We start from the raw sequence: 21,540 nt of genomic DNA, 5'->3' as shown, positions 1-21,540 counted from the left end.
AAAAAAAACGGTAAGAGGGGTTATGTGATCCTGGATAGCAAAAGATGGGATTTCCGAATCTGGATCATTCTGATCCAACTTAAACTTATTGAACAACTGGGCCCTGGTCATTTATCAAGTAAAACTTTCTTTTCCAGCCTATGTGAGGACTACTGTTTTTATAACTTCAATGTCTTTGTAGTCAGAAAAAGTTAGTGTTTTGTTCTTATACTTATATACACTAAATGTTTATTATACTTTATTTTTTTAATCATTACAAAAATTTATTTTCAGTCAAAGAATTCCAGCACTAGAATATTGGTAAAAGTCAGTTTAGTAAACTTTGCAATTCTGATATGAATTTCATGTCATTATCTAAAAATAATAATTTAAAATAAAATTTAAAATATTGACGTTTTAGTTATAATTTCTAAGCATGTTCTGTAGCAACCGTAGACATGATTACATACAACATTGCTAAAGAGTAGGTCAGCAGAGCAGAGAGCACAGGTAAACACTGACTTCTGCCGCTTCACTTTTTAGTTCTTGGTAGTTTAGCAAGCAGCATATAGGGCGGCTAAGGGACTGAGAATGATTAACCTCGAAGCAAATTATTATCTGAGGCCGACACCATGACAGGCAGCCGCAAACACTAATAGTACAGTAGTGTGCCCGGCCTCTGTTATTGCCTGATCAATTCCAGTTTGATGACACAGCAGCAGAGTGGAGCAGAATTACACAGGGGACACTTAGATGCAGTCAGAGATTGTATCATTCCTGATGTGGGTCTCGCGGTGCAATGACTCTACTAACACACCCAGAAACAGTCTTGTTCCAAAACAGTCTCTCAGCACCGCTTCAGACTAAAGTCTACTGAGAAAGCTGCAGAGAACACACTCCTCCCCTGTTCTTCTACAGGAGCCAGTTAAGGATCTGCGCAGCACGATGAATATACCAGCCTATAGAAACGCTTTTTAAAAAAAACACAGATAAGTCATCAAGTGCTTGACGGTTTGACAAAATATATAACTTTTCTCAACTTAATGTGGATAAATTGAAGTCAAAACTCCACTTCCATTTAGGCACAGATGAGATGAAATCTGTTTTTAGAAATCAATAAACATAAATTATACCCAGGACTTTTGGGGAAATCCTTGTTGTTTACTGCAACTTCTTGTTATTGAAAGCTTTGCATGCCAATAGCCCCAGCTGTGTGAGCCAGGCAGCTCAAGGTCCAAGGCCAAGGGTGTTGTTAAGTTAATAACAACTTCACAGGCCAATATATGACTCTACATTGCAACTATGCTCTAATGCTATCGGCGATGCTGGACGCGTTCATCAGCTCAAATCTCTTAGAGTCAGTAAAATAAGTGTTTAACCTCCAATTAGATATTATTTTTTGATGGAAACTGAACTTGTTGGATAAATTATTTCTCAAACCACACAGAATGCTTTGCTGAATATTGCTGGCTCACTGTTTGTACTGTACATGTTTGAAGAGACTAGTTTCATCCAGCCCTTTTCACAAGGCAAGTCTCAGTGGTTACCTAACGAGTACACTAACGCTATAATTACACCTCTCTTAGTGTTAATACAGCCATGGGCCTGCAGGGACTCTCAGCTCTCCCAGCTAGCAGACAAACAGAGCTCCCTCAGAGGACGAGAGGCTCCAGACTGTCCTGAACCCAACAAAACACAACTCTCAAGCCTATAACTCAAATTGTACTTTAGTGCTTTCTTAGTAGCACAAGAAAGAGAAAGAGAAATGATCCAGTGAACAAATCCCCACTTAAAATTTTAGCTGCCATGCTAGTACAATGTAGAAATGTCACTTTCTAAGAAAAAATAAAAAATAAAAAATGTATTTTACTCAGGATAAGAAGAAAGTAGTTCCACTGCACATTTTCAAGTGGCCTTTTATTGTGGCCAGCCTAAGGCACATCTGTGCAATACCCATGCAGTCTGATCAGCGTCTGGATTTGCCACTCTTGTGAGATGGATGGATAATCTCAGCAAAGGAGAAGCGCTCACTAACACAGATTGACACATTTGTAAACAATAAGAGAAATAGGTCTTTCGTGTCCAAAGAGACAGTCTTAGATCTTTGAATTCAGCTCATGATGAACGGGGCAAAGAAAAAAAAAGTGTTGTTGAGTTATAACTTTGTTTAGTGTATAAACAACTATGAGCACTTTTGATTTTTGATGTGGTCAGAGATACAAATTCATTCTGACCCTTGGCTGCCTATATTTTATTGTGTTGCAAGCAAGGACTTTTCCTGGAGTTAGGTCAATACATTTAAAAACATAAGGTGTGCTTTGGAACAGTCACAGGTACTGTAAGGTTCATGTGATTTGTAGCCAAGTAACAACCAAGCTATAAAAACATCAATATAGTCTTTTGACCCTTGTAAAGCATTATAGCACAGAATTAGTTTATGCTATAACTGTCAGTTTCTGCACCTGTGTCCTACTATACTTAAAATAAAATCTTGTCAAACAGAAGATGTCAAAAATGAGCCAGATAAAGAATAAACCAGTGGGTGCCTGTACTGTATTGACATTAGTAGAGCTTTGCATTCACAGTAATGTCCAACAACGGCTCCTTCTCATGCAAACAGTATCCCTGCAGCAGAGCCAAGTGCTCTGCAAATGGCAAACTGGTGCGGCGTGAGAGCAGAGCAAACACCATTTCTCATTCAAAGGCGGCAACAGTCGTGTGCTCAGACAGAGTAAATGCTACAGAGGCAAAAAAGGTTTCCCCCTCTGACTGTCTAACTGCACTTGGAGAAGTTGCTGATATGAGATTTTAAGTCAATTAGGGAATATTTGGCAAATTACACTTTGTATTGGGATATAGCACAATAATAGTGATGGACATAATGGATCATTTCACATAAGTTTGTTTTGTTGTTGTTGTTTTTTTAAATGACCAAGGCCTAGAAGGAATTGCTTGTGTGCAGTCTAGGGTTGAATGTGGCACATAAAATATGCACTCAAAATAAATAAATAAATATGCAACCCTCCTTTGTTAATGTTGTCATGCCAAAATATTTAAGCGATACATAAGATGATATAAAGTTACTCAGCAGCAGCCACGGAGGAGGAAAGCTGTGAAACATGGCTGGCAACAAATCTACAGAGGCTGTGCGCCCAAAACCTGCTCATGAAGTTTTAAGTCAGTTTTATTGTGTAATAAATATTTCATAAATTATTAGAAGTGGCCATTTTCCAAGTTACTGTGCTTCCACACCTCAGTGTTTTTAACTTGAGTTACAGTTGCACTTTGAGAGCTTTTTAATGTATAAATCTATCCTTTCATCAGCCTTAAAATGCATCCCATCCCCACTGAAGATTCACCTAATCTGCACAAACAAAATTCTATCCTTTGATATGCAGTATCACAGATATGCTGAATGCAGTTTACTGATGCCACCTTACAAGATTTCTATATTGACATTCAGATTTTTTAAATAGATTACCCACTGCCATTTCAGCCACCGTGGCCTTCATCCAATACCTGCGGTTAAAACGTCATAAATCCCTTTTCTGGATTTGGGTAGCTGTGGAAAGGGATGGGACGAATTTCTGTGCCTGTGCATAAGTAAGCTGAAAAATAATACATCAGTAGTGCAGCAGTGGGGACCATTAGTCTCTGCAGAGGGCAGGCAGACTGGTCGCTCAGAGGGGCCTTTAGTAAAGCGAGGTCAGACTTCAAACACGTTCCAGAGAGCGCCTGAGGATGAACGTGGACCAATATGCAGACTACACAAGAGACAACAACAAAGCCAACAACAAAGCAACAAGCTATGAAACTGAATATACAAGAACAAAAGCTACTCTCAGGCCAAGACAAATGTATCAGCAGTGTATCAGTAGATGAGATGTTGCTTAAAATTGTATTATTTCTGCACCCTGGTCAGAACTCGAGATCTTGAAAGATACAAACTAGTGCTGAAACAATTAGAAGATTTGTCAATTAGTCGATCGAAAAAAGTACACTGTGTTTTTAACCACTATGGAACAATGTATTTAAGAGAGGGTCTTTTTTGTTTTATTGGGATCCCATACACTTGCACAAAAGGCTTAAATGCATGCAAGTGGCAATGATACACATTCGTGCTGCCGTTTTCAGGCCATTCCACTGATTGGTGGTGGTAACACGTGGAGGAATGTGGCAAAGCACTGGGAAAAAGACAAGAAAAATAGACAACACTGCTAGCTAGCAATGGACGACCAGCAGGAAATTCAGTTACTTCATAAGTGGCACAGAGGTACACAATAATTACATTAGAAATTAGGGAAGTCGGAGTTGGTGCCAGGACATGAACATGCGTCTGAGGCATAGGCTTTCACTGGCTTAAAGTGAAATGGACAAGGAATTTATTTGAAGATTGGCTCTCATCTCAGTTCCTACTAAAAAAATAAAAAATAGGTCTCTGCAAACGCTCCATCTCATACTAATAATTAAAATAAAATTTCAAAAGCACAGTCGCATGTCTTTGGGACTCTGTGCCAAGAAGCATAAAGATGGCTATTGTGGCCATGATCTGATCTACAACAGGGATGTTCCCCCCCCCCACCCAGATAGTCTTACCATTAACCTTAAATGAGTAGACATTAGACGGATCTAGGGCTGGACTTCATATCAAATATTTTCATTAATATGCAATATAAATTTTAAAACATATTGCCCAGCTCCAAAAAGATCCACTCACTGAGTCCCATGGGAAAGAGCCACAAAATTGGCTACATAGAAGCACAAGTCCAAAATATCCTCAGATGAAAAAGAAAATCTCATTTGTAGGACCTAAACCAACAACAAAAAACACACCAGTCTAGTTTTTGCCCCCCCTCCCCCCTCCCTTCATGTTGATTTTGGCCCTCATGGCTAGCCGGGACTCCATCTTTGCACGACCCTGCAACAGAAAGCTGCTCTTACCAGCATTCAACCACTCTTGTATGGTAGCATTGTCTGTATGCTAAACACGGCCTCAGACCACAGGCTCTCCTCAGAAAACTATCGGCCCTTTGACCACACTAACAAAACAACAGAGTCTCGAATCCTGGCAAATCTGGGATCACAAAGCAGAGAGTTTTCCGTACCACCACATCTGAAAAAGTTCAACTTTAATAATCCCCATAGTGACGTTCATTCTCTGAAATTAGCCCTGTGGTCAGTGCTATATCAGTTCCCAGGAACTTAAAGGACCAGTAACTTGCCTAATGTATGCCTAATACTTAACATATTATACTTGAGGATCTGCAGGCTATAGGGCCATCCAAATAGGGCCGCAACTAACTAGTATCGTCATTATAAATAAACTAGTCCATTTTTAGAATAAGGAATTAATTGTGCTGTGTACAAAATGTTAGGAGGAAGTTAAAATGGTTATTATAATATTTCAGAGCCCAAGGTAATGTTTCAAATTGTTGTTTTTTTTGGTCCGACTAATGGTCCATCCAGACCAAGGACATTCATTTATACTATAACTATAATATAACTAAAGAACTTATCAACTAATCCAGTAGTGCCCAGGCCTTTTCTGTGAGATCTGCCCCCCCCCACACACACACACTCAATATTTTTCTCTCTCACATCATTACAAACCAAACCCTTAGGTTTTACAACTGTTTTTTAGACTAAATAACCAACTGGACAACGACACTTTAAGGCTCAGGAACCCTGTGGTGGGCATTTGTGCTTATTTTATAACAATTACATTACTCAAATATAATTTATGGATGAAAATAATCACTGATCCACTCTACTCGCACTCAGGACTTCTATGCTAACTACTGAGCCACCATGTTACAATACAATTAATACTTGAGTGCAACGGGCTCCCAGCTCCTAACCACAACCAAGACGAGCTATTTCACCCAGAGAGCACTCAACCCTGCCATTCTGAAACATTAGAAGCTCAGCAGCTATTCAGCCTCCATTTTACCTGTTCAGATATGCTCAGCAATCGGCTGTGCTAATGTGCAAATAGCTCCAGTTTTCTTTTCCTTGACCACGACCGATCCTGAGGATGCATAAATGTGCAGGCTTCCTACCAGCTCTGCTTTTTGACCTAATAGGCTGACACTAAGCTGAGACAGCATGACAGAGAATATCACTTTTTTAAAAAGACCCTGGATCCCCTACAGAAAAAAAATTAGCCGAGGCCTGGCAATAGGGCACACCCTGATGTCCACACTTCAGCTGCACAGACATGCTTAGCTCATCACAATGTTGGAACAAAATCAGCTTGCTAACAACCAAAAAAAGAAGGCAGAAGCAGAAGGATAACATTACTGTTTGAGCTCAAATTTGTCTAAATCAAGGAAAATGAACTTGGAAAAAAAAAAGTTGTTTTTCTAATGAACAGCTTTGTTTATGTTATCTTGGCAGGAAAGGCAGAAGGGCACAGGCCTAAATAAAACTGGCCAATAGCGTAATCACAATTGATTTTGTTTAACTTAAGCTGTCATGAAGTGCTGTAGGACAATTTTCCTCACAAGAACATCTCTAATACTACAATAAACTACAGTAATGAGAGGTGACACTTTAATGGGAGCAGAGGACAAGATGTGCAGCAATGACTGTCTGTATATTCTTATTGAGTTTTTACACCTTTCAATTACATACTGCATTTGCCATTACACAGTACAAAGTGTCACTATCCTTTGTTTAGGACAGAAAGTAGTGTTGTAGTCAAGACCGCCCAAACAGAGACCAAGTCAAGACCAAGACCGAGGGAGGGCGAGACTGAGTCAAGACCAAGACCAGTTCCCCACATTACATGACACACAATAAAAATTTGGAACGAGATCAAAGGTACTTCTCAAATTGATCTGAATGATCCACATTCCCATTAAAACACCCACATACAAACACTAAGAGCTGAAATCAACGTAAGCATCTTTATTCAACACTCCTTTTCCATGCTTACCATCCGGGGAGGGGGGACAGTTATTAATGGTAACATGTTTTTAATTAGGGTTATTGGTTCCATTTGAAGCAATACGTTTTACATCCAAACAAAGTTAGGATGTTAAATAAATCAGACAATGCAAAAGCAATTTATTGATATTCCCAGAGTTACGGTCTTGAAATAAAATCCCGAGTCCTCAAAGTCCAAGACCGAGTACAAATGAGGTTGCGACCGAGACGAGACCATCAAAAAGTGGTCTTAAGACCGGTCTCGAGTACTACAACACTAAAGCTGATGATACACGGGGCAACTTTTTGAGCAATGTTGCTGGGCAATCTTGCTAGTGGCAAGTCCGACTATGTTTTGGACAGATAGCGGCGGTGCGGGGCGGGTGGTGGAGTGGTGGGGGAAGGGGATTACGGTAGTAATCTTTACTTATTACCATTGACGGCAACGTTGCCCTGCACGATTGCTCTAAAAGTTGCCCCGTGTATCATCAGCTTAACAGAAAGGGGGAGCTTGAGAACAGATTTGTTATTGGGTTTATCAAGTGGTCTCCTCCCACCTCTCAGATGTTTACACAGGTTCGACCATCACCACTAACCTTGACGGCTCAGCTGTAAAAACGATTTAGTAAGTGTGCATAGCAATTTCTAGTACTTTGACCCTGAGATGCTGTAGTCCTGTTACTGGATAACCCACCCCACCCAAACTGCACACCACCAGACACCACCTATCCCATCATCTCGTCATCCTACCGAGTGGACATCACGTGCCACCCAGTCGACAGCACGCTGCCCGGCTAGGTGATTAGATTTTAGCTTATTTGCACTGTCTGTTTTGGCCTTTCTTGCTCTGCTTGCATTTTAACAGAGGTGATTGAATTTCTGTCCAATCTGCGCTAGATGGCAGCTAAGGATGACTGGAAAGGTGGTGTCTGTTTACTGAATAGGTGGTGTGCAGTTTGGGTGGGGTTTAAACTTAAATGGCTTTCCATAGAGAACTGTTATCTAAACACTTGAGAAGATCAGACATCATCCAGTCCAATCCTGGTTCAGCGCAAGCCTGACACCTCCTGTATTTACAGTCCTGTAAAGCTGTGCAACACAAAACAGTCTTACTGACAGGCCTGATAATATCACAAAAAAGAAGCCCGTTTGGACTGTACCTTCATCTATGCTCCCTGCTGAGATCTCCAGCAGCTACCACCTCTGTTCTTGTTGAGCAGAGGAGACACTGCCAACGCACCATCCTCACAAATACAACCACTGCGATCAACATGTGTTCCAGAGTAATCTAATTAGAAATGAATACGTGGGCGAGTTGTATGAAAGCATAGAAAGTTAAATAAATAAAAATAGGAGTTGAATACTGCCTACCTTGAATTTAACACATTTGGGTTTAAGGAGGTTATTCATACAAAACAAGCAATTAGATTATGAAATTGCATAGACAATTCATCACTACATTTTATCACCAAAACATGTAACAAAAAGGTCAAAGTATAGATAAAGAAAATAATGCTTCATAGTCAAGCAGCACTAGCACCTTACAATTCAGTGATGTGTTCAGAAATAGGGTGATATCACTTGGTTTGGGTCAGAGTGAAAAAGATTTGGGTGTGTGATTGAAAAGATGGTGACACTAATGAAGGTGAAAAGGCACTGAGGCTCGATATTGCTCAACTGCAAGTCAAATAAACCGTATCATAAATCATCCAAATTACATACTTTACAATATTCAGTATATTTAATAACATGTACTGCATTTTAACCAGGATAACGGTGGCCTAATGGTAACGTTAGTAGCAATAGTAACTGTTAGTAGTAGCAGCAGTAGTAGTAGTAGTAGACCGGGCTATATAAATGCCTCAGGTGTGCACTGCTCGGCACCTCTTGACTAGCAGTCTCAGCACTGAATTAGCAAATATTTGGCACAAAGCAAGGCAAACTTGGTCTAGATACAGACCCTATCTCTGTGATAAGAGCAGCTTTCTCCTATCCGTGCGTTCACTGTACCTGAATCGCCCTCCGCAGTGCTGGCATTGGTCCCCAACCCAGCCGGGGAAGCAGACACAGTTGCCAGTAGCGGCGTTGCACTGGCCGTTCATACATGGTTTGTCACATTCCTTCGCCTCGGTTAAGCCAGGCAGCCCGGAGAGCAGCCCGATTACCGAGAGCAAGAGCGCGGTCGTCAGCATCAGCAGGCTCCGGCCCCGGCCGGAGCCCGAGCAGGCCCGCCGTGTCGCCCCGTACATTCTCTCACAAAAGATGGCTGCTTGAGGCAAAGCGCTCCGCTGCTACGGGGATAGCGACTCAACGAGCTGGCCGTTGGTGCGGTTCCGTTTGTCGAACCTAAGGTACAGTTTCTCTGGAGATTAGCGTCTTCACTGAGGCTGGTCTTCGCTGGTTACCTGGTTTACATCTTTCCAGTGGTTCCCGTTTCCCAGCACCGCACCAAGCCGCATATTGACATCCAGAAGTGACGTTAAGGCGACGGAAATGCGCAACCGAGAGGAAGCGAACTGAGGCGAAGAGCTTTAAACTCTTATTTTGAAAAAAAAAGAGAGAGCAGAACTCCCGCCCCTTTGCAAGCTAATGTTAGCTTGTTAGCTTCTTTTCCATAATATGCTTTCATAAATTGTTTATTCCATCGGTTATTCTGTAAAGATGAAACATGAAACTGGGATTTTATGTCCAAATATTAAGCAAAGTTAACTGTATCTACTGACTTAAGATAATATAAAAATATTAGTTTATTAGCTAACTATATCTCCCATAATCGTTGATGGCACCTACTTGGTAACTTAGCAGGAAGTTACTTTAATGGATGAATTATTAAAATCATTAGACATTTTGAAGATTCTTTTTATTACTCAAAATTGGGCTAAAACTGAAATACATTTACCTTTTTTTTTTCTTTTTTTTTTTTTACAAAATTCTATGTGGATACCTAGTGGATACCATGCAACAAAGGATTAAAATGCCACACCTGACAATATGGAATATTATATTTTTTATGACATGTTATGCTATGTATTTGAGCTCAAATATTGAAAACTAACAACAAAACACATATTTTAGGAACAACAGAGGGAAAATACTCACAGTGGTATTTATAACTGTAGTTACATGTATGCAGAAACCTGGTAGAATATTTTTATTCTTATCAAACTTAATATTGAATAGTTTGAGTTACATATCAATGTCAACCAAATGTAACAGATTATATAGTTCTAGTTTTAGATATCTTTACAGTACGTGAGTACAATACTATGTGAAAGCCCCAAAGCAGTCAAAAGTTACAATTTTATGCTGAAATATGCACTTTTGCATTGTTATTTATGTTCATATATTTGTTAAATGTCTGTGTTACTATAATAATACAAATCATCACATCTTTGACAAGTTGAATAGATATAGCAGCAATAGACTAGCAATTTCAAGACTTAATGCAATTTGACTCCACTGTTGCATGTCGTCCACGTACATGGACAGTTGGTTTTTGGTGTATAAAAACTACATTTTATTCTAAATTTTATTTAATAAAACATAAACATGTTGATAGTATTTGTACTGGTAGTACGAGTACATACTACTATTTTTTTATACCTTGAGTGTACAAACCAAAAGGCTGTTAAATCACATGACCTTTGTAAACTTTACAAAATATTTATTTAAATTCCTGTTTTGGTTATATTTCCTTTTTGAGAACTCCTTCACTTCCCTGGCTTATTTCTGACTTGTATTTGTAGACTCAATATATGCACTGAAGATTGTGTTTACCTGCTGTATGTCCATGATACTTGATGGTGAGTTCCATTTACCTCAGAAGTTGTTTAATGTTAACAAAACTGCTCAGGATGAAAAATCGTTCTTGATCTTAGACTTTTCTCTTTAGACGTTTGAATAAATAATCATACCTCAAGGATCACTTACTTGCTTTTTCTTGGTCATTCAACTGCTTCTACTCATGGTCTTCAATAACAAAATGACAGTAAGCAACTTCATAGATATGTTTTCAACTTCATTACAACTGAGCGAACTTCATCCCCTCAGTGGACAAAGTACTCAAACCGTTTACTTGAGTAAAAGTAGTAACTTGTAAAAGACTCTGTTACAAGTGTTAAAAGTCTATCTTTCAAGATTTTGCTTAAGTAACAGCACAAAAGTATTACCATCAAAATATACTTAACACACCAAAAGTATAAGTACTCATTATGCAGAATGATCAATTCCAGAATAATCACTGGATTATAATTAGTGATGCATTAATGTTGAAGCACACATTTTGCAGCTGGTACAATCCATAATAATACATCATAATTTATAAGTTGCTTTAGATTTTGCATTATCTGCATCGGAAAAGTAACTAATGTTGTAAAATACATGTAATGGAATAAAAAGAAAAATATTGGCTTCCAAAATGTAGTGGAGTAAAAGTGTAAAGTAGCATAAAATGGAAATACCCAAGTGGAGCCTACCATCCATTGATGAAGACTGAGATGTGCTTGAGATCTTTAAAATAAGCCAGAGCGGACCTTGTGTTAATATTTTTTTGACAACAAAAACAAAGCAAGTCATTAGCTCTTTTTGAGAAATGAGAAAAAGCAGATGTAGTGATAGTGGTCTTCTACATCAAACCTACGTCCTGCATGCATATGAACATCCACACATGTGACTTCAATTATATTCCCTAATTAGACCTCCTCTCACTCTGTCGCATCAGTGTGTACAGACTGTGCTTGAATGGCATGGAGAACTGTAACTTCACATAATTCTCAGCATAGATCTGCCACTCTAAACCCAAGCAGAGGTCTAAAAATAGCTATAAGTGTAGTTTCATTATGTAATCACTGCAACTGATTCAGTGTTTATTGAAGTTACAAAAACATGATTCAGTGGGCTGTGTAATGGTGTATTCAACTGCTGTGTTTCTGTGTTGTGTCCTGGATAAACTTAGCTTGACAGAAATATATACATACAGCAATTTAAACAGCACCCAAAACAGTTTAAATGATTCATAGGACTGGTGTTTAAAAAAATAAAAATAAAAATTGAACGAAAGTTTTAACTTTGGTGGTCATTTGTCAAATGATCATCAGGTGATAAATATCAGAATGATACAACGGCCCAACTCCAACCCACAGACTGCACACCAAGGACGCAAAACTGTACAAATGGTATAGAACAGTTTATTAAATTTAGACTTATAAGAAGTCATCATATTCCAACGCGCTCCATCGCATGAAGCGCATTCATAATAACACCAACCCAAAAAGGATTGATCATGTCATTAAAACATAAATAAAGCAAATAAACATATTTACAATTCAACATGGACAGATAATGGAGTTTGTGTACAAGAACACACAACTAAATGTCCAGACAGTGGCATCAGAGATTAAGAAGGGGGTCTGATTTTTCAACTGAACTTTCCTCAGGAAAAGCTACCTGGATAGCAGAAGTGGAAGGAAGATTAACACAATTCGACAAAGCATGAAAAACGTACTGTATAATCACATTTTCTTGGTTTGAGTGAAAAGACGAAAATCTCTAGAACCTCCAATAATACACTATTGTCAATGATGCTGTTTTCAGTCATAATGGTATGAACCTGAAAAGCTGTTTACTTTTGTGTACATCCACAAACAAGTCTGTATACCACAATTAAAGAATAATTGTAACTGAAGGACAAAAAAAAGTTTCCAAAGCCTTTCAGATAATTTTGTGGGAGAGATGGATTTAGCCTGGATCCATTATTGACATTCTTTGAAATATCTAACATTAATTCTACAAAAAAGGTGTTACATTGTCAACTAAGGACTTAAGAAACTGTAGCTACATACTGTCATTCACAAAGCTACTTTTGTCTGAATTTGACTTTTCACATTTATCCCCCCTAACTTGAGGATGTGTCATTATGGAACCAAACTTTCCAGTTTCCACCCATATCTTGGTGGGAGTACAGTCTGTTTTAAACTCTCAAGAGAGAACTAATCATTTTACAACAAGAATGACTCATCTTCAGTGGGCTGAGTGGACGGGTGGACACAGTCAGGACTTTACAGTAATCAAAAAACCCTGCAGAATAATCAAAAAACTGCGCTTAATAAAAAAAAGGAAGAAGAAAAGATCCTTAGAAAAGTACAATCATTGAAAGCACATTACATTTAGCAGTTTGTGTGTGTAGTTACAAATGGGTCATGTGACTCTCCCAGCACTTCTTATATACATAAAACAATGCTTATGTGGATCACATGACCAACATCAGGTCCAGGTCCCCAGTAGACCAGTAGAGGGGATTTAACAGTATCATCTGCTTAAATAAATGCTATTTTCCTGCATCATGGGAGAGCTGCAAACCTCAGAATTTGTGTTTGTCGTGCTTCGCTGGAAACACCAGCTGGATGGGGTTGGAGCACAGTAGCACAACTCCAAAAATGTGAGGTGAGTTATCAGTTACAAAAAAGTACACTTGACCGACTTTCAAATGGCACTCTGGTCAAAGCAGGGCAAACCCCTTCCACTTGGTACCCCACACATGTGAAAACAAACACTGAGAATAATTTCAAACAGCTAAAAAAGGTGACCACCATCATCTGTCTCTGGAGGTCACACTGTAACATTCAGGTATCCATTAATGGCAGAGATCGTCTCCTCTTTGTTCCTGCAATATATCACACTATCTTACAGTTGCCTCATGAAAAAGCCATTTACAAGCAACGGCACATTACAATATGTACAGGATTGATCAAACATATCTTTTGAATGAAAGAAAAAGATATAAACAGATTTTTCCCTTCAATTATGTACATAGAGCAAAGAGGAGGTGTTGGAAAATGATTGAGCACCCCAGAGTCATTGTGTAAGTATACACAGAAAAACTGCTTCCAAGTACTGGCTTTAAGATAAACTCGCACTCACCTCTTCAATTTCCTATCAGGTACATGCAAAGAAGACAAGAGCCAGAGGCTCAGCATTCATTCAGAGAGGGCCACAGGCCCCTTTCTAAAGGCAAATCATATCTAATAAACTTCTCTACGCAATACATCACCTTCGCTCATAAAAAAACACATAGGAAAAAAGATGGTCTTTTTTGGTCTCCCAAATCAGGCATATTGGGTGTCATAACACCACTTAGTGCTCGTACCAGTGAGCAGTACTATTCACTAGTAGATAGGATGATCAAGCATCAAAGGCCCCTTTGGAGTGTCCTCTTGGTTTTGATACCTGAGGTGTAGCGTGGGTGAGTGAACACTGGCTGAATGTAGGGCGCAAGCAGCGGGTTGTGACGACACAGGGCTCAAATCATATCTTGAATAGTTCTTAGCATGTTTGTTATTATCGCCAGAGTACCAGGTGATAAGTTTTGTTGTTTAAGACAATCACAGGTAAACATTTCATAATCAATTAAGTATAATGTTCTGTGAATAACAGCTTAGTCTACACTGGCTGCAGTAAACACCACCCATCTGGTACTCAGAGCCATTTGAAAAACCCACTAAGAATTATTTGCAAGTACCACTTGAGCCAAGTCTGGTCATGAACATTACAGAACGGCTGTTGCATTTTAAAATATTCTTTCACTTGCAAGTGTGATTGAAATTGGGAACGTGGGCAGCATAATGGTGTGCGAATATGTAACGGCATGTGGTTCGCCAGAGTAACTGTGCAGATCTTTGTCTAGCTGCTCTAAAGCCACAGAGATAAATTCCTGCACATTTGTCGTTTGGCGTTTAAAGTGATTCTGTATGAGGCAGTGTGTGGTGGCATGGGGCTGAGGTGTTTCTCTCGGGCGGCAGACCAGCAAGGGGATGAAAGGGAAACAGAGGGATTGTGGGATGAGGGTTACATATTGCGTCATGGGATTTTCAGGTAGTCGATGTCTGGCGCGAGGGGCGGCCCATGGACGAGGCGCTGTAGGTGCGGGAGCGTTGCCTCACGGCCAGTCGGCAAGGCAGCTCCAGCTCCTGGAAGAGGGGAGTCCCTGTGATCTCAGCCGCCTCGGGACGCTCGCTGGGGCTCCACGACAGCATGCTGCGCACCATACTCAGCTACACACAGAGAGAAAACAGTACAGTGATGTCTTTCAGAGCAGTGTAATGCTACTGCTAATATTATCATTCATTAATTTACTTTACTGACAGCTAATGTAACACAGCACAACTAGTATAAATTCTACTGCAAGCACTAAATTATACACACAACTCATATAATGAAATACTACATACACACGCACACAGTACACAAAACACACAGAAGCGTGTAATCTTAAAATGCAACAGTACACAACAAGTAAAGTGGAATACTGGGAAAACAGGGCGAGAGTTCTTCCACTGTTTGGGGATCACAGATTATTCTATAGGATTATGTTAAACCCATTACAAAGTAAACAGGTAAACAAGGTATGGTAACCAACCCCACACCAAACTGTAGGCCAGTGCTGGTGTGGTACTAAAAAAAAATTATATAAAGTGTTAATCTGAATGTATAGATTATTTTATTATAATGGGATTATGGACACAATTTATTTACAAATCATGCTGATACAATGGTCTCAGATAATAATGATGCTACTTACATTTCAGTGTGTAAAATGATGATATTTGCAGATTTAACTTTATATTGTGTTGATTTGGGAGCAAAATAATCCAACTACACCTTCTAATTGGATTAGCTTAGCAGGTCTGACTTACCAAGTGGATAACGGAGGTGTGGACAGGTGGTTTAAATTTTTTACAGACTACTTAATGAGAATGAACTCTTACAGCTCTGGACTCAGACTTTGTTAATTTCCTCATTCTTGTTGTCAGGATAAACAACCCATCATTTTGTTTTCTAGGTTCAGACGTAGTTTGTGTTTACAGCCACTAGGTGGCAGCAGTAGGCCACTCACCTCCTGAACGTTGTTTTTGGAGAAAACCTCTGGGAAGCGCAGCGCTCTCACCTCTGTCAGTGTCTGGAAGAAAGGATGTCAACACCTGTGAGTAGAGCTGTGCTAATGGCTAATCAGGTCCTTTGTTAAGGAGACAAAGACATCCTGGTCGACGACATACACACGGGCAAAGATAATCTACCATTTAAACTGACAACAATGACCATTTATATGACAATGGTGATTATGTATTACAGTTTCCCAACAGAGTTTTCAGACAAAATAGAATAATTTACTAAAAATAAGAACAGACAAAAAGATACACTGCCTCATTAGAACGTCTATCTCTTCTCCAGCTTAAACAAAATGCAGCAGCAGGGATTCTTACTGAAGCCAAAAATGAGATCATATCATTTCCATTTTAACTATCCTCGTAATCTGAGATGGCCTGTTGGTTTTGGAAAGGATCTGAAATCGCTTCTCACTTTTTAATAGTTCAGTATGGGTAAATATTGCTTCTTAAAAACACAATCTTCCTTTTCTTTAATCAATCGTTATTCACTTTGCGTACATAGCCTTTTGTCTTTACTGATTTTTATAATACTTCACAAACCAAGTTGTAACTTACACAGAAGACATTGTTCATAATAAACCTTCCCTTAATAGGCTATAATATTCATATGCCTGGCAGTATCAAAAGCTGAGTTACAGGGTAATTTATAACACTTTTGGTAATTAAATAAAAAAAAGACATTATTATGTGCACACGTGTTTGGTGACTCACCCTCACTCTCTCCATCTGGGTCCTGAAAGGATACAGCAGCTCAAACAGGATCAGTCCCAGAGAGTAAATATCCACTTTGTGAGAGTACGAGTTTCCAGAAAGCTGCCAGGACAGATATTATATTTTCAGTTTATGTTTACTGTTCTTCTGCAAATAAATTATTTTTGTGTACTGTAATGTTTATCTTATATTATCACTGGCCCATGTGTCTGCTCACCTGTTCTGGGCTCATGTAGAGCTTGGTGCCGACCTGGCCCGTGTGTCGTGTCAGGAGCGGGGCGGGCGTGAGGGCGCTTGGCTCGTCCTCATCCTCCTCCTGGTCCATGGCCGTCACCAGCCCGAAGTCTCCCACCTTCACCACGTCATCCATAGTGAAGAAAATGTTGGAGGGCTGGAGGACCGATTGTGAGAGGTTATGTAACATGTACCGAGCATTAAATACATGAAGCCAGAAAGCATTACTAATGCAGGAACCTGATGACAGCCCTTATTTAGTGTTAAAAACAAAAACCAGGCAGCTTTTCGCTTTGGCAGGAAAAGATCATTTTTATGTTTTTAAAGCAGATTGAGCCGTTGGTGGGTTCATGTATTTTTCTGTTGTAGCCTATTTCACATTAGGTTTAAACTTGCGACATACTATACACGAAGAAGGAACAATAGTAGAAAACTGAATAAATTAAGATTTTAGGGCAAAAATAGTGAATCTACAGAAATTCAATTAGTGTCAAATGGTATGTTTAAGATTAATAATTAAGATAAAAAGGAAGTTTACTAGTAGCTTGATCTGTGACCTTGCTTATCAGTGAGTCAGGTTTTCTAACTGGGGCTGCAGTCAAAATAGTAGTTTTCCTTTTGTTTTACATTCCCAATTTTTAATGGGAATTAGATTAAGGTGTACTTTATCTTACTGCTAAAATACATACACGAGCTGCCTGTATAGTGGATAGTGTGGTGTGTGTGTGTGTGTGTGTGTGTGTGTGTGTGTGTGTGTGTGTGTGTGTTCACCTTGAGGTCCCTGTGCATGAGCCCTTTGCTGTGCAGGAAATCGACGGCCTCTGCAATCTGGAGGAAGATATCCAGACACTGGTTGTGCTCTCTCTGCTCTGGGTGGCAGCGCTGAGCCATCCAGTCCTTCAGGTTCTCTTTCCGACAGAGCTGCATCTGGATGTACAGGTACACCTGGAGAGAGGAGACATTTGCATTTTCATATTATTGTACTGTAGATATAGCTTTTCCCCCAAATGATAGATGGGTCATTCTAAACCTAAAAGTTAATATTAGAAAATATTAAATCTTGCTTTAATAATGAATATTCTCATTATTTCAGTGTTGATAAATTATACAACAGATGTCCAGACCAGCAGGAATTAAAATACATCTTTAAACGTGGAAAACAACAACAACAACAGTAAGGACTAATATTATTAATATAAAGGGCCATCAAGGTGAAACAAGATCATGGCACCAGTTCATTGCAGCTGACTGAGTGAATGATTGACTGACCTTGGGAGAAGGCTGGACTCGCTGGGTTTGAGGAGTTATGGGGAGAGCCAGGGCAAGTGTGGTTGGCCGAGGGGGAGAGGAAGAGGAGGGCGAGACAGGTTCCTGTTGTCTTGTGTGCGAGGAAGACGTGGTGTTCTTCTCCGTCACCGTGCCTGGACTGGCTGCACCAGAAGCCGAGTCTGTGTCTGCGTCGGCATCTCGGTCGCAGCCTGAGTCCTCAAACACGATGTCAAAGGAAGAAGAGGTGCAGTCGCTGGGGCCACGTGGAGGACAGAGCTCGAAGGAGTTGGGGGTGTCTGAGGCGTCGGGGTCAGCTTGGCTGTCCCTCTCAGACATCAGGCTGTCATGGCCCAGCATCGGTTGGAAGGAGAGGTCTCTAATGTCAGCACTAAAACCTATTCCACTACCGGTACTGCTGGAGAGCAGGGCCCGCTCATCAACCAGAATGTCCCCTTCAGGCCCAGAGACAGGCGACACTGAGCTGGACACTGGAACTTTGACTGACAGCACCTCCATGTGGTCAAGGAAGCTCATTGGCCAGTCGGTGGTACTGAATGAGAGAAAGGAGTGTTGTTGCTGAGTACAGGCTCACTGGGAAAATTTAATGACAATCAAATAACTATTTCAATATTGCCACCGATTATTCAAGATAACTGTGCAAATGTACAATAAAAAAAGTTTACAAAATACATAAAAAAGTCAAAAATAATCAAACACAAGTATAAGGCATGTTCAATTCAGGATGCAACCACACAAAGTTAAATTGTCTTTGGCATTAACATAGTGAAACAACATTTACTGTGTACTCTTGCCTCAAAAGAGGAAGAGAATGAGGATTTTCTGCATGGCTATCTGGCACTAATCGGTCTGAAACACACCAGACTTTCAGTTAACTGCTGCAAACATGCTTGAGTGAATATGCATTTTTCATCACCTTCCATTAAAACATCTGTTAGCGAAGTGAGGCGAGTGATGCAAAGTCTGTGGTACAATAAATGTCAGAAATTACATTCCTGCGGCAAGGGTTAAATTTCTTTGCATGGGTGCTCGGCTGGTTGAGCTGTACAGGATAACGGGTTTAAAAGCCCTGGCTCACCTGGTGTCTTTCAGCCACCTCTGGTCCATCTCCTCCTGCCAGCCCTCGGGGGGACTCTCCTGCCAGGCGTTGAAGTAGCGGATAATCCCCGGGTGCTCCAGCTTGGCCAGGGCCTTAACCTCTCGCATCACCTTCTCGCGGGCCAGCTCTCTGAATGACGTAAAAACTGAGCTTTAGGATTTAATCCACATTCAGGATTAAATCCTAAAGTTTTATTCCCCGTGTAGTTGGGTGCTAAATTTACAGGATCTCAAGAAACATCTGCTATCTTTCCTATTACACTAACTGAATATTACTATTCATTTGAACCCAGTCTTGATACACAAAGGGCTCAATAAATGCTTCAACAAAAACACTGGACATAAAAATAATTAACAGATTAGTCTGTAATGCACCAGTCAACAACAGGGCTGAAATGAAAATTCATGCAGAGCTGATGTTGCTGAACACAAAATTTTCATGCTTGCCAGTAGAAATATAAAAGCGTGGCTAATATTTGTACCAAAATGTCAGTTATGCCTCTACGGGGTTTTCTGCGCTTATACAAGGAGGTTGTTGCTTACACAGCAGCTTCAAAGAAAACAAAAATAAAGGAAGAGCTAATAGCCTCCAGCAAGAAAGTCTGGTGTGACCAGTGAGTGGCGCTACCTGTTGGGCAGACGGATTCTTTTGATGGCGTAGTTGCAGTCGTCCACTTTGTTGCGCGCTTCAAACACAACACCGAACCCCCCGCGGCCGAGGCACTGCACTGGCTCAAAGTCAGTCAGGTACCTGGGGAGAAGACACTTTGGTTGTCATCATGCAAAGAAGAATCACACTGCTCGCTGTGGTAGAAGGGAACTGTGCGATAGGTGTGTCATCACCTACATCCCTGACAATTTCAAAGACCAGGGACAATACAATACACTGTGGTCAAGGAGGCTAATTAAGTGGTACAGGTGATTATCAGGGAAGGAATTATTACCAGCCAAATCCCTGTCAAGGCTGGCTGTGACTGCTGAGCTGGCAGGTAACCAACGTCCACTCACTCTAGTTAGATAATCCATCTAAATAACATCAAAGACAAATGTTTAAGCCATCATTTGGAAATGCTGTTATTCTACATAGACTTAAAGTAATATCATTTAGTTTGCTTCATGGTGAGATCCCACCAAACTCTGCTCTCATTTACTATCTTCTACATCAGGGGACAAGGGTGCTGCAAGATTTATCATATCAATGTTCATTTATTGTGTGGTTGTAATAATACATAACATCAGAAGAAAAAACAAAAACAAAATCACTGCATAAAAAAAACTCTAATATGCAGTTATGCTGCAGCTATGACATGACAACTCATGGTTGTGGTGGTCATAGTACGCTTTCCGGATTAAGACTATAAAAGAGCTTAGCAGTCACAATAAAGTAAGCTCAAAGAAATGCCAATACATCTCAGCCCTTGACACAATCTGACTGGACAAAATCAGAGGAAACCGACAAAACTAAAACCAGACTGAACACTAGTGGACAAAGGGCTTAATGGACAGGTTTTAGCTGCTTGTGGAAGACAGATACCCATCAATGTTCGATAGCACATCCACTGTGGTATTGCAGGTTCCCATCATCATATAATCTGTGTGATCTGGCTAGCTCACCCCTGGTATACAACGGCTGTCAGTGGACCTGCAGGTTGCGCTCTCTTTCTCCACATGTAGAGAGTGTAGCGCAGCAGGTTCATGTTTCCCATTAAAAAACCTGTAACCTTTACCCGTTTTGTTTGTATGTACTTGTAAACCTACATATTTAAAATTGTATTCATTGTTTATTTTAAGTTAAATTTGTATCTGTAAATCTGCAGAAAAGCTGTCGGGAAGAGATTGAGAATGGACCCATTTAACTTAACACTGATATAATAGATGCTTGTCAATTTAACAAAATAAATTCTGTGTGCATATATACATTATTAATAGTTGGCTCAGGGTGCCGCGACAAAAAAAAATATTTTCAAGGGGTGCCTACAAAGTTTAGGAACTACTATTCTACACCCAGTCAAAGCATCCCTGCTCAGGCTCCTTGGGGGATTGAAGGCTGTCTTATTAGGAAATGCGTGGGCACATGTGATTCAGGCCTTGTTTTCTGATCTCTATCTCCCTCCTAATGATCCTGACTCATGCCTGCCTCAGCTGCTGCAACAGCCACAGCCACCAGTTTTATTTAGGGAAACTTATTTGGCAAAAGCAATTTGCAGCAGCAGCAGCTTTAAATGAAAGGGGAGGCTGAAGACGAGTTTGTCATTGCAGGGTGGATCAAAAGAAGAGAATGTGGAAATGATGACAGGAGAAAAAAAAATCTCCAGTTTAATCAGATGGTTTTTTTTGGAGGGGGGGGGGGGGGGGGGGGGTT

At 40.2% G+C, this 21,540-nt stretch overlaps 2 protein-coding genes across 7 annotated transcripts in view; both read right to left on the bottom strand.

Annotated features, from left to right (window-relative positions):
• atrn (attractin) overlaps window positions 1-9,427 on the bottom strand; it is a 137,492-nt gene extending 128,065 nt beyond the window's left edge. For all 6 annotated transcript variants that reach the window (XM_046061961.1, XM_046061962.1, XM_046061964.1 and 3 more), the window contains exon 1: window positions 8,917-9,427. In XM_046061961.1, the coding sequence (XP_045917917.1) occupies window positions 8,917-9,155 (239 nt within the window). In that variant the 5' untranslated portion in view covers window positions 9,156-9,427. The remainder of the gene's footprint in view (window positions 1-8,916) is intronic.
• Window positions 9,428-12,076: 2,649 nt separating this feature from the next.
• eif2ak3 (eukaryotic translation initiation factor 2-alpha kinase 3) overlaps window positions 12,077-21,540 on the bottom strand; it is a 32,833-nt gene continuing 23,369 nt past the window's right edge. The window contains exons 11-18 of the mRNA XM_046062814.1: window positions 19,807-19,929; window positions 19,159-19,308; window positions 18,063-18,612; window positions 17,565-17,738; window positions 16,777-16,950; window positions 16,560-16,661; window positions 15,797-15,859; window positions 12,077-14,954 (exon numbers count right to left, since the gene is read on the bottom strand). Coding sequence (XP_045918770.1) covers window positions 14,772-14,954; window positions 15,797-15,859; window positions 16,560-16,661; window positions 16,777-16,950; window positions 17,565-17,738; window positions 18,063-18,612; window positions 19,159-19,308; window positions 19,807-19,929 — 1,519 coding nt within the window. The 3' untranslated portion in view covers window positions 12,077-14,771. The remainder of the gene's footprint in view (window positions 14,955-15,796; window positions 15,860-16,559; window positions 16,662-16,776; window positions 16,951-17,564; window positions 17,739-18,062; window positions 18,613-19,158; window positions 19,309-19,806; window positions 19,930-21,540) is intronic.

The sequence above is a fragment of the Micropterus dolomieu genome, linkage group LG11 (assembly GCF_021292245.1).
Source record: "Micropterus dolomieu isolate WLL.071019.BEF.003 ecotype Adirondacks linkage group LG11, ASM2129224v1, whole genome shotgun sequence".
NCBI lineage: Eukaryota > Metazoa > Chordata > Actinopteri > Centrarchiformes > Centrarchidae > Micropterus > Micropterus dolomieu.
The sequence above is the reverse complement of the archived record's forward strand: the minus strand, read 5'-3'. Positions and strand labels throughout refer to the sequence as shown.